Below are 12,846 nucleotides of genomic sequence, written 5' to 3'. Positions count from 1 at the left end.
GATATTTTATTTCCTTACAGCATATCAAGACATTCAGTATAATTCAGTGTGCTTTTCCTGTATATCCACATTCACATACTTTCTTTTCAATCTCATTAATATTATTTTTCTCTCAGACACCAAATTTAAGTTCTGTTCCCTAAATAGTTTGAAGTTATATGTTCAAAACCTGCAGGGCCAATCCTTTCCTCCCAGACCAGTTATGCTGGTACTCCCTGTGTATTGGATAGGAAGCACACATAGACGTGTGCATAAAAATGCAAAAAAGTTACCATTTTTCAAATACATGGAGAGCAAGTATCAAATTTAACCAAGGAATCACTTCTCAACTAACTTTCAGATCCTAAGTGCCAACCCAGCAGCTCCTGTATGGCAGACTGTGGTGCTGGTATCTTGCCATCGCACTCTGCATAGACAAATATGTTCATCACTAGGTTTTAAACCTCGATAGACCTTATGATTACTTCAGCAGATATCTTGCCTCTCAAATGAGCAGTTAATGAAAGCATAACTCTTAATGCATGCAAACCTAAAAAAAAAAAAAAAATCAAATAAAAAAATGAAAAATAAAACTTGCTTTGAGTAACAGGAGATGTCGTTTTGGCAGCCGAGCAGGGCAAGAGCTTCATAAGTCGCTCTTTAATGCTGCGTTTGGTACTGTTCTGAACGTAGAGGAAACCTAAAAAATATATTATCAGGACTGTTAACATAGGCTTGAGAACAATTTCTGTACATGCTGCAGAGTTCATCATTATAGCAGAATCCTCATGGGAAAAGGCCAAACAGATGGCAGCCATTATGAATCACAAAGGACAAACAGAATTTTTGAACAGGACAACAAAATCGTTTTGTCTTTGTATCTTTCCAGCATCTTTCCAATAAAAGGGATTTGTTTGTCTGTGTGCATCTCTTGTAATATTCTTATAACTCATTTAAGTTTTTATAACCCACCTTAAATCATCTAACAGAGAAGTATCAGATTATTTATTTGAAGCAACAGAAGGTAAAAGATTCGTAAAAATTTTAATGTTAAAATATTTTAAAGACTTTTAAGTCTATTTAATTTTAAAATTTAAAATGGAAAACAAAACCAAACCCAAATGAAATCTCAAAGATATCTTTTGTTGTCCTTTCTGGCAGACTTCTAGTTTCATGGCTGAGCTTTCCCATATAACAAATTCGGCAACTGTGATAACCAATGTGGTACTTTTGCCTTTTCTGAGTATTAAATTATCAACCATGATGTGTAGCCAGTCTCCCTGTAATATTTGGCATTCTACACATATAAAATATAAATATTATTTATATTCTCATTTTAAAAACTAATTTGGCTGAATGGCTAATGTTCATGTGCCATAAAGCAGGTGAACAGCATCACCCTTATTTACTGTGATGGAAATTGTTGGACTATCTTCCTGTGAGGTCTAACCAACCATTTTATACAAAATGGGTGACATAAGCAAGCATTGCCTGGGTGGATATTTGCTGCAAATGGCAGACTTAATACCTGTAAAACAGCTTAGTAACTGATTTATGTTCCTGAGAAAGGCAGAGCTTGGCTGGGACATTATGCAACTCCTGCACTTTTCATCTTGATGGCGTGCACAGAAACACAAACACTATGCTGGCTCTTGCCACAACAGCAAGGGTGCAAAACAGACAGGGCAAGAGATGAAAGACACAACTGACAAGTCCTGTGGTAAGGGCACAGGCACCAGTATAATCTTTGGTTATGCCCTCTACTACACTTGTGCTGAATCCCGGTGTTAGAGACATGACACAGAACTGTTTCCAAGCCATCTTAGGTACACGCTTGTATTTGGGAACAGCAAGCAAGAAGCTTTAAGGATATTAAACTTTGTAAATAAAAGGAAAAAAATATCAGTTTGTATATGAGTAAAACATTGAAAGAAATTGAAAAGGAATGAGGAAAAATAGGGACAACTCAGCCACAGACTGAAAAAGTCAACCAACTTTCAGCAGACAAATTCTGCCTCTGAGAGAGAAGCAGGTCTAGTGAATAGACAAAACAATCCAGTTTCAGCAGAAGGTCAGATGGACCTAAATGACTATCTCAGGAAATGTCTAAACCTTTTAATACAAATAATAAGAATGAATATACTTTTAGCCCATAGCACCTAACCATAAGCTCAACTCAGAAACATAGTGCAGATAAATGCATAAGATACAATGCAATCTGGGATCTGATGGGATCTCAAACTTCTTATTTTCAGTTGAGTACAAAACCTGAGCCTTTAAATGGGTAGCTTGTTGTCTCAGCTGGCAGTCTCTGTAGTATCACACTATGCCTGAAGTGTACCTATCTGAGCATGAAATAAATGTTCTTATCTTAAAGATTTTTTTCTTTATTAGGAATTCTTCTAGCATAGACATGATGCAGAAATATCTACTGCGATTTCATTCATTAAAGAGTAAAGATTTGCAAAAGTTTACTATACATGTATTACTTATATAATTACATAGGTCTACACCTATGTAATTACTGAAGATATATACAATGCTTAAAAAAACCTAAAGGGATGTATTATTTCTAAACGGTTTGAAGCTAAAAACCTTGAGTAAACAGACAATTTTGCTACTTTTCGGCTCACACAAAAGCTCATGGAATTCAATGCAAACCATATGGGCTTTGCAGTCGTATGATAAAGGTCAAAACCAAAATAATATATATGGGAGAAAGTAATATCAGAGGTGTAACTAACCAAGGAGAACAGTATAGCTTCTGTACTCACTTCTGGGAGCTAATTTAAGATTCTGACACTATGGTCAGGGCAGTGGTGAAGGGATTGGTTGATCTTGTCACAGTATGAGAAAGCAGCATGGAAGATTTTCATTCCCAGTGGCTGCAGTTAATTTATTCTGCAGCTACTGCAGTCTGCTGTTGTGATCTCCTGATCAGTACTGCAACTTTCAATGTGATTTTTCATGAGCTAAAAAAATACATAATACAGAGAAAATATGTTGCACACTGGACCTATGTGGTGTCAAAACACTAAAGGTGATAATGGAGATGAAATATTGCAATGATTTCTGTGAATTCTGTACCAATTTACCCAGTTTGAAACAGATTAAGGAAAAAGGTGTGACCATTAAGAAGCTAATTAATCTAATAGATTAAAACTATTTACACAGTAGGAAATTCTTATTACCAGTCTTTAAAGTGCCTCGTCATGAAAAGAAGAGCTATGAAGCATCAACACACTGATAATGATGGACTGATGCTATTTCCTTCAAAATTCTATAATGGAATAATAGTAATTATTAGCCTGAAAATAGATATTCAGGAGAAGCTAAATTTCCCAGACTCATTTTGGGTTTTTTTCAGTAATATGTTGACTAGAACTGTCATAACTCCTATCCCTAACCCAGTAAGGCACAAACTCCTCTGGGCTAGGTGTGAAGGTTCTTCAAATTAAGGTTAGTTCACTGGTGCTGCTCGCTCTTGGATTTAATAATCTGTTTCCCTGCAATGAAAATTAAACTATGAGACACGTATTTCCCCAGAATTCACTGTGGGAGTGTCCTAGAACTCATCTCCATATGACACCAGTGGAATTGTGGGCAATTGTCCCAAGAGGTGCTTACATTTCACAAACAGTTCTGTAACTGGAACATGGCTTATTCTCATATCTTGGTACCCCTGTACTGCTACCTGTGCACAGACATGTGGGAGTGCCCAGCTAGTGCTATTTAGCATGATTTATATCTGTAATTGCAACTGTTAAATTCACCAGCTTAAAGCTCTGGTGTAGAGATATTTAAACTAGAGAACTGTAACTTATTAATCAAGGTTTAATATCAAGAGTACAGCATGGACGTATGACCAGTGCAATTTTTTTCTGAAGTGCTACTTTTAAAAATTCTACTTGACCAAAAGCATCCAGGTCATTGTTATCTGTGTGACTTAGTCTTAGTCACACAGTGTTGACACTGCTGGTTATGAAAAAATACAAAAATATATAAATTTTATAAGCTAAAAGTTAAAAGTGATTTATAAATGACTGTATACTTCTAATCCTATACATCTACACCCAGACTATCTTAACTCGATTTATTTACTTTTTTCAGACATATGATCTCAGCTTTAGAAAGACAGTACATACTACATATTGCCCTGTTGTTACAGAGACCGGTCAGACTACCCCAGGAAAGACAATCTAGAAAAGAGTTTTCAGAGGCAAAATATCTCCCTTTCCATGTGTGATTGGTGTCTTTGAAAATTCTTTGTAGTCAGCATGAAAGCAAGGGCAGGTAGGCCACATTTTGCAGGTGTGGCAGATAAATCAGACAGTCTGTCTTAAATGCCCACTAAGTGCACAAGATAGACCTTGTTATTGCTGCCCTTGCCCCCAAAGTCTTGTTCACCTTTCCTGCTTTCATCAAATGCTCTCCCTTCAAAGAAGTACCCACGTGCCTCATTGCTGTCTTTTTGTAATGGGATTTAGGTGATAAATATGCACAGAAGGCACAGTAATCTGAGTCCCTAAAAGCTTTTGGGGCAGGTAATTATCCTATTTAGGAGGATGCTTCTAGTTCAAAAACTAGAAACAATTCTTCCAACAATTTCTTCCCTCACTGTTGGTGAAGGAGAACAGTCACATGTAAACTACCTCTTTTTTTCCCCCTCTCTTTCTCTTCATGTATTTTTATTTCTGTTTACTTTTTTTCCTTCTTAAAGTCTCCCTCCTATATTTGGCAAAACCAGCAGATTAGCTCTTACTTTTTAAGTCTTAACTCTGTTTTTTAGTCAGCAGTGTTTACAATCCACTGGCCACCTCCAATGCCTTGACAGTACAGCTAAGCTCCCAGCAGTGCTGGAATTTGGATTTTGTTCACCAACAGAATTTTATGTCTTCCAAAAAAATGGGGAAAATGCCTATGTTATATTAGTTCTGGATGTGATAATTTTGGAAGCAGTTTAGCAGAAGATCTGAAATCTAGGCTGGAGAGTTCATTTTTCTAAATATAAAATTTTGAGACAAAGATGAGAAAGACTCTGAAAACTGAAAGGGAAATGCATTAAGTGGTTTCTTGACATGATGATTTATGCTCAATTTCAGGTGTATTATGGAATTTCTCTCAGGGCCTTAACAGTGGCAGCCCCACTAAACTGTTAATGGTTCATCACAGATGAAAAGGCAGGGGAGACAAAATGAAGTGCAGATTTCATATTCACAGTTCAGGACTTGTGGAAGAGAGACAAATCAGAGTACATGTGCTTTCTGTGTAGTAAGCTTGGGAATAGAATGAAATTATGTACAACATAAATATTTATAAGTCTCAGCCTCAGTTCTTTGGAAGCACCTGCCAAGGAACTGTGTGAGTTGTCAGTAGGCTACTTGGTAGATCATCAGCATTTTTTGTCAAGCCAGGAAAACATTCTTGACAATCTCATTTGTCCGTACCCATGCATTTTATTGATTCTTCCTTTACTGACCCTCGCTTCCTGTTTTTCATTGCAATATATACCTATCAACTTCACTGACTACTAAAACCCAATAAATCACATCAGATCACTCACGAAGGTATTGAGCTAAAAAATCGGATGGCAACATGTTAGGGAATACCTTGAAATTCTAATTTAAAAGTCAGATTGTTCTCCTTCACTTTAAATTCCCTTGTACATACTGTTATAAATCAGTCCCCCAATGGCAATGCAGATTAGGAACTGATAGCTACACTTCTCTATCAATAAATTAGAGATCAGAGCCAATCAGGAAGTCTGGAGGCAACAGGATTTGATTGAAAATGAAGGGCAAAGACCCAGTGATCTTGTCACAACCAGTAACTACAGTTTGGTGTTTGTTGGATTGTCAAAAGAAAAAGGACGAAAGAAGAGAGGCTTAAGTAGTACCACTGGAGAGAAGAAATAGAGTAGATAAGCGTCAAAGTATAAAAATGATAAAGCAGAGAAATGGCCATAATTTTCTCCTTACAGTCTTCATTAGATTTCCCAAATACAGCTTTATCATTCAGACCCTGCCTTTCCATGATATACATGCAGATTTTTAATCTGAAAAACTGCTTATGTTATGAACAGTTTCTATGCAAATATTCAATGCAAACATTATCTAAAACTGTTATAAACATCTTCAGGAGCATAAACGCTGAAAACTGCAGAGTTTCTTCAGTGCAACACTTGAAAGTGTACTAGTATGTCAAGATGACTTCATTCATTTAATAGCACTCTACACATGTGCACACACATTCTGTAAGTGTGTGTAAAGCTAAGCTGGTCCCCTATGGGAGGAAACACATTTTTACCAGATCACTTATTTTCTTTAGAGAAATCTCACTTGAAGTGGACCATGTGAGCATATGAATAAATGCACAATGAATCAAGTTTACTGCTACACTGAACTATGCAGCTTCCTTCCTTTTCCTCTCCCCACTTTTGTTGTTTATTAGAAGTTTTTGCGATCTGCAATGCATACAAATGTTCACAGAAAAACTTACATCAGCAGAAAGGGATCTTGTGGGGATTTAGAAAGAAGACAGATTAGGAAGAGGTATTTAAGATAGATAAGAGATCAGCTCAAAGGAAAATTATATTCAAAGCAGAGTGTAGGAGATGGGACAGAAAAACAATAATAATAAAAGAAAACGATAAAAAATCTGTCCTATACAATAGTTTCAAGTACGGCTTTTCTACTATCCTGAGCAATAAAAGAATTGTATGCTATACTTAACAAAATTTCTAATTTAGCATTGTTCAACGGGATTCTGGAATTGAAAAAAAAAAAAAAGCTGAACCACAGTTAACAACTTTTGTATGTAACATTTTCTAGCAGACTTAAAACCAAATGTGTAAGTAGTAATAAAAAAATATAAAAGAACTATTTTTAAAGTTATTTTTCCTTGTGTTTGAATTCAAACATGTTTGTACAGCTTTAATGGAATTTAACAGCTTCTTTCAAAGAAATAAGCAGCAAATATAAGTTGTGGGGCAAAGGAAATGTGGCTCAATAATGTTTTACTTCAGGAAGGACACTGAATTTAGGAAAAGTCTCTCTGGCCGTGTCTATTCACAAGCAGTTTGGTGCCACAGAAACAGCAAGTGATGCTGAGAAAGTGGAGATCTGGCAGATGGCTTATGGTTACAAAGAGTGAAGAAGGTGGAAACTTGAGTAACAGTGAATGGGCCCTAGCACTGGGCAGACACTTCTGGACACCTCAGTGGTGGTGTCCCTGGTCAGTGAAGAGCCTGGAGGGTGAAGAGCACCAGTGACAGGGCAGCGCAGGCAGCGAAAGGCCCTCCAAGCACTTAGCGTGTCACAAACAGCAGCACAAACCCATTAAGAAAACCTGTTAAAGTGATTGAATTTCTACTAATTACTCAATTGAGTTCATCTGGTTTAGTGGAGATTCCCTGAGTTTTGCAGTGAAGTAAAACTAACTGATGCTTCAACTGAAATGAAGGATCAGATCTAACCCGGAGGCTAAAGACCAATGGCGCACAGTGCCTATGCTGTGAAATATGAAAGCAAAGAGGGAAAAATACTGTTGTAAGAAGATTAGAGAAAGCAACTGAAAAAAAAAAATTAGTCTATCAAAAGACAGTGACAGAAATCAAATGGGTGATATGAGATGAGCTGTAATGAAAAAGAAGAGGTCAGCAGAGAAAGAAGAGAGAGAAAAAAGCAAAAATGTTTAAGAGTAGTTAATAATTTGAATGAAAAAGTAAACACATTTGAATGAAAAAGAAAGAGACCTTTCAAATATTTATTACCTCCAAATTTAGCTTCTTATCTAAACTGTGTCTATGCCATATGTGAACATGTACAATGCTGGACTCAGACGCTTACATTTGCCAAAGGGACAGCAGCTGGAGTCAGCCCAGGAGCACAGGTGCCTCTGACCTGTGGTGTCACCCGCTGGCTGGAGCCAGTGAGGTCTCTGTGCCACCCACTGGAGTGGGTGGGAGTCCCAGCCACTGTGCTGGGTGCATGTCCTGAAAAACCCCTACTGCAGGCTCCAGTTTGAGTGAGAGGCTCAGTGCCAGCAGCTGCAGCGGGACCCCAGGTCACAGCCCGTGTGTGTGGTACCAGCTGCAGGAGGGAGGAGCATCTGTGTCTCCTCCAAATCATGTGTGTGGAGCATGTTATAACATCCCTTAACAAGTACACCAGTATCTTGTGGAGAGAAGTCTTTTCATACTCATTAGGAAAGTTAAGGAGAGAGATACTTTTAATGAATAATTTGAGGAGTATACCTTCATAGTGTTCACACTATTATCTTATTAATCTGAGTGGAAATAATTAACCTGCAGTGCTCTAGGCAGTCACTGTAATGTGCTTTTTAAATGCTTTATAAGATTTTAAAGAGAACTGCCACAAAATGGTGAAATTAAACCAGTACATGTTTTTGAATTCTGCTGAACTAGTCAGTGAGTCAGCTTTGACCTAGGTCAGTCAGGAACAGGTCATTTCCAAGCCTGCTGCCAAAGTCAACAGCAAATTTTCCACAGAATTCTGTAGGGTTTGTCTGGAGCTTAAATTTTATATTCCATACTTAAATTGCTAACATTTTTCTGCAATTTTTTTGTGTTTTGGGTAAAGCTCATTTTGATTTGGCCTGATAGTGACATTACACTATCTTTGCACAGAAGACACCACAACTTTCTGATATATTAAGAGTTTCCAGTTGCTATGCTGCCACTCTTGAGGTAAATTGCTCCACTTTCCACTGAAAATCTATATGCTGCTTCCATAAAAATTATCTTTTTGACTAAGACAGAAGAGGGGCAGAACAAAGTAATGAACGTGTTACTTTTCCTTTTCACAAAAAAATTGAAAGAAACCAAAAATTGTGCCATTCATTAAATGCTTCATTAAAAATACTATAAAGAAGAAATAGAAGAAATTAGTATCAGTCCTTCCTCTTCACTAACTAGCCTTAAAACAAAGTGTAACATTATATTTACATTTACATTTCCTTTGTACAGAGCTGAGTTATTACAAATTATTTAATGTAGTTGGATGCAGTACACCCTACTAACAAAAGGTAAGTGCTGTGTTTTATTTCAAAATTGTTCTGATTTCCTTAAGAATGGTGCAGCTACTACAACCGTGTGTACAGTTCCATCTTGAAAACCACTGCTAGGCACCCAAAAGATGACAGTCTTAGCTAGTTAGAGTGTGGTGCTAATAACACCAAGGTTGTGGTGAATCTGTAATTAAAAATACCTGGCATGTGAGCATGATGGATTTTAGCAAGTAAGACAGATTTGCTATCAGACTGGCTAGAAGTAACAAATATATTTTTGTCAATCTGATCCCATAAGAACCATTGTGTAATTTGCTACAAAATGCAGAACTTCTACTCAGTCTTCTCATACATCTTGACTACAGTTGCATTTGGAGAGTATAATTAATGTCAGATAGGCTGAAGTATTAATGATCTGGATAGGAGTGATCATATACCACAATTTTTTCACTAGAGTTCTAAAAGTATTAATTAGAGAAATCTTTTTGAAGTAACAAAATCTCTTAAGTGGTGAATATAAGAACTTACAACAATTCCATGAGCAGTTTAAGGCATAATAAAAATCAGGAGTCATGTATTTGCTAATATATAAATATGATGTGTTTGCATCAATTTTAAATAATGTTTAAATAAGTAAAAAAAAAAAAAAATCATAATTTCTTTCCCTTAGTAAAAATAAGTCTGTGATTCAATGGCAGACTCCATTGAATCCCTGGCTGAGAATCCCTAACTATTCCTCTCTTCCTTTACACTGTTTCCCATGACGGCATCTGACTGCTTAAGAACAGCCCTTTCCTTTGCAAAACTGGTTGTATTTCCTAACTTCTCTGAAACTATTTCTTTCTGAATGCCTGGGGTAGTGATGGATTTGTGTGGGATTGAGAACAAATGCTTAACCTGGGCAAGTGTGAGCCTACCTTGCTGCCAAGTTCACATAATGCTGACACATGATTTTGTTTTCTACATCACAGAGCAGGAGAGAAGGTGCAGTGTTATTGAAAGAAGACAAAAAATGTTTTCCCGTTAATCCTTGCAAAAGAAAGAAGTTGAGGTAGTCCACAATACTTTCTGAGATTAGAAATTGCATTTATTGCCCTCTTTATTCAAGAATGTTTTCAAAGGCATCTATTCTATAGCAAAACCATGAAATTATTAACCAGCAAGAGCCTGAAAAATGTTAGATGATTATACACTGTCATAAAAATGAGTTTTATCTATCTCATGCAATAAATATACAAAAAAAGTTTCCAAAAATTTATTTATGTTAGTCTTTCTATGAATTACAATGTTTTCAAGGCTGGTTAATTCACAGAACATTATGAGGACAGTTGGAGAAAAGGCCTTTAGATTCTGCCAGCCAAAAGTCCTAACAAAACTAGTTCCTTGAACAAGGAGATATGAAATCTGGCTTATAAAGGAACTTTGAAACCTTTGCAAAACAATTAGGAAGAAAGGTTCAACTGAAATTTTCCATCCTAATGCTTTGCTAACCATTGCAAAGGACATAAGTAAGGATTAACACTGAAACATAAAAGAAATGCCACTTACTGAACAAGAGATTAAACTTTTAGGTTTTGGACAGTTTTTAACGATGCTCTTCTCTACGAACCAACAATCGCACTCACAGGCACACACACAAACACTGACTGCAGTATGCTAATGCTGATAGCAAGTCTGCCCTGTGCCAATTCAGGTCACAAGATAAAAGAAAAAAAGTGCTGCAAATAATGGGGTTTGATTACTTCCTCCTGATTTTGTTGAAACTTGCAGTTTTCTGTGGTTGAAATGTTTTTAAGTTGCTAGTGCTCAATTTCTTCTCTTTTGCCTGCAGCTTCAATTTCACCATATAAACTTCATACTTCAGTTCTCATTTGTTGTGCATTAATTACATTCCTAGTTCTAGTATCTCCTGCACTCTGTTCAGAATCTGCTACTAAGATAAAATTCCTGCCTTGACATAACCATATCATTCTGACATGGAGTTACTGCTTGCTGCTCTGTAACATGGATAGACATCTCTTCTAAACATCTCTCTCTATATTGCTCCTCTAGCAGTAATACTCCTTTCTCATCTTGTGGAAACTATCCACACTTTAAATATATATAATTCATTTAGACTAGTTACTTTAATATGAGGTTGACATCTTCCTTTGTTCTCTTAGTGATCTCAGCTTTTCATCACCCAGTTCTCTGAATTTCTAGCTAAGACTCTGAGACTTTCTATTCATATCTCTGCATGCACAAGGAAGTGAAAACTGGACCATGTTCTTCTTTTTGCCATCCCTTTAAACTCTTCTATTTGTGCACTGAGCTACAACTAGATCAAATTTTCACAGAGAAAAGTGAAGATCTGTGAGTGGCATAAATAAGGGCATTTAAGGCATGCATTGCTTTGTATTTTACTTGTATTTTATTTCTGCTTTTATCAGGGACTCCTTTTCTATCTGCTGGTCACTTAGATCCCACTGTGTGTGGGAGGACAAGGACATTAATTAATACTTACTACTGTAAATGCAGGCTGACTCTGATCCTTAGGCAATAATCTCATACAGGATGATTATAAATGACAATATTTTTCAAAAGCTTAAAACAATTACTAAAAAGAACAAAAGAAAGACTTGTGGCAGCTACTCAACAGGAAGAAGTGCTTGATTTTAACTTCATGTGAAGAGCCTTTGCAGTGCTCTGTTATCAGCTGCATGAAGCAAATTCTTACATTGAGACTGACAGAACTTCCAACTGTTCAGGAAGAACAAGTGCTGGGACCACAGCTCTCATGGCCCTGCTGTAAGTCAGTTACTTCCAAGCAAGTTGTATTTTGATGATCCTTGAGGGTCCTTTCCAACTCAGGATATTTTATGATTCAGCTTGTTAAAGAGGATGCTGTATCTCATTTTTCTCCTGCTTACTTGGTGTCAATCAGAAAGAAATACATCTGACTTTTGAACTTGAGAGATCCTGGTATAAATCAGCTATGGCTTATTTGCTATACATAAAATCCCTGTGTCTTTTTCATTCCCTATTACTAAATGATATCTAATTAGTTTTCAAAATTTTCAGCTAAACCAGTGTAAAGTACCCATGTATGATAACACGTATCAATTTGTGGTAAAAGGAGCGACCAAAGGAACATCAATTTATGAGTCAATAAATATGGGAGAAAGAGTAAGTAGGAAGACCACTGAGTGCTGTAATTCTACCATACAGGAAACAAGGAGAAGCAAACTTCCAGTAGAGAAACCACCTGCCCCAAAGGTCCTATCACTAATAAAAAAAATGTATTTGCAAAGTCCCTTTAGAGCAAGGGTTATTGATTTGGGAGTTCTGCCAGGGCAAATCTGTTCAGTTCAGAGAGACTCCCCAGTGATCCTGACAAACCACACTCTTGCCATACTAGATAAATTGCCCTACTGGATACTGGTTTTTATCAGGCCTAAAAGCACACAAAACCACTTGCTATCTTTTTCACAGAAGGCTATGATAGTTGGTTGGGTGTTCTTTAGTTTTCTTTTCCAGACCACTTCCAATCTTGACTGCAATTAAATAAAATCTTGGACCTTTTTTATTGTTGTAGTTTGGCAATTGTCCTCAAGTTGCTCTCTTGTCTTCTGATAGCCCATCCACACATGGATCTTGGCCATCTTGGGAATCTAGAAACTGTTGTCAGGAATAAACTGAAATTCCTTTTTAGTTTCTCAAGACTTCTTCAAAAAATTTCTTTCCCAGTGGAACACAAAGAAGTTGTGTTTTAAAGAAATAATTTCAGATTATTTCTTCAGGGTGCTTACAGCATATCACTTCAGACTAATTGCCACAATTAACTCCTTAAAGTGTGAGATA

At 36.7% G+C, this 12,846-nt stretch overlaps 1 protein-coding gene across 8 annotated transcripts in view; it reads right to left on the bottom strand.

The window, feature by feature from the left end:
- The window catches only part of KCNIP4 (potassium voltage-gated channel interacting protein 4), a gene marked incomplete at both ends in the record, with an annotated part of 401,165 nt that overhangs the window by 47,764 nt on the left and 340,555 nt on the right, over positions 1–12,846 (bottom strand). For 3 of the 8 annotated variants that reach the window (XM_082281888.1, XM_082281887.1, XM_082281886.1), the window contains one exon: positions 578–679. The exons of 4 other annotated variants lie outside the window; for them this stretch is intronic. In XM_082281888.1, the coding sequence (XP_082138014.1) occupies positions 578–679 (102 nt within the window). Of the gene's footprint in view, positions 1–573; positions 680–12,846 lie in introns of all 8 variants that reach the window. One more of the 8 variants, XM_082281889.1, reaches the window with a different exon arrangement.

The sequence above is a fragment of the Coloeus monedula genome (assembly GCF_965178545.1).
Source record: "Coloeus monedula genome assembly, chromosome: 5".
Lineage (NCBI taxonomy): Eukaryota > Metazoa > Chordata > Aves > Passeriformes > Corvidae > Coloeus > Coloeus monedula.
The sequence above is the reverse complement of the archived record's forward strand: the minus strand, read 5'-3'. Positions and strand labels throughout refer to the sequence as shown.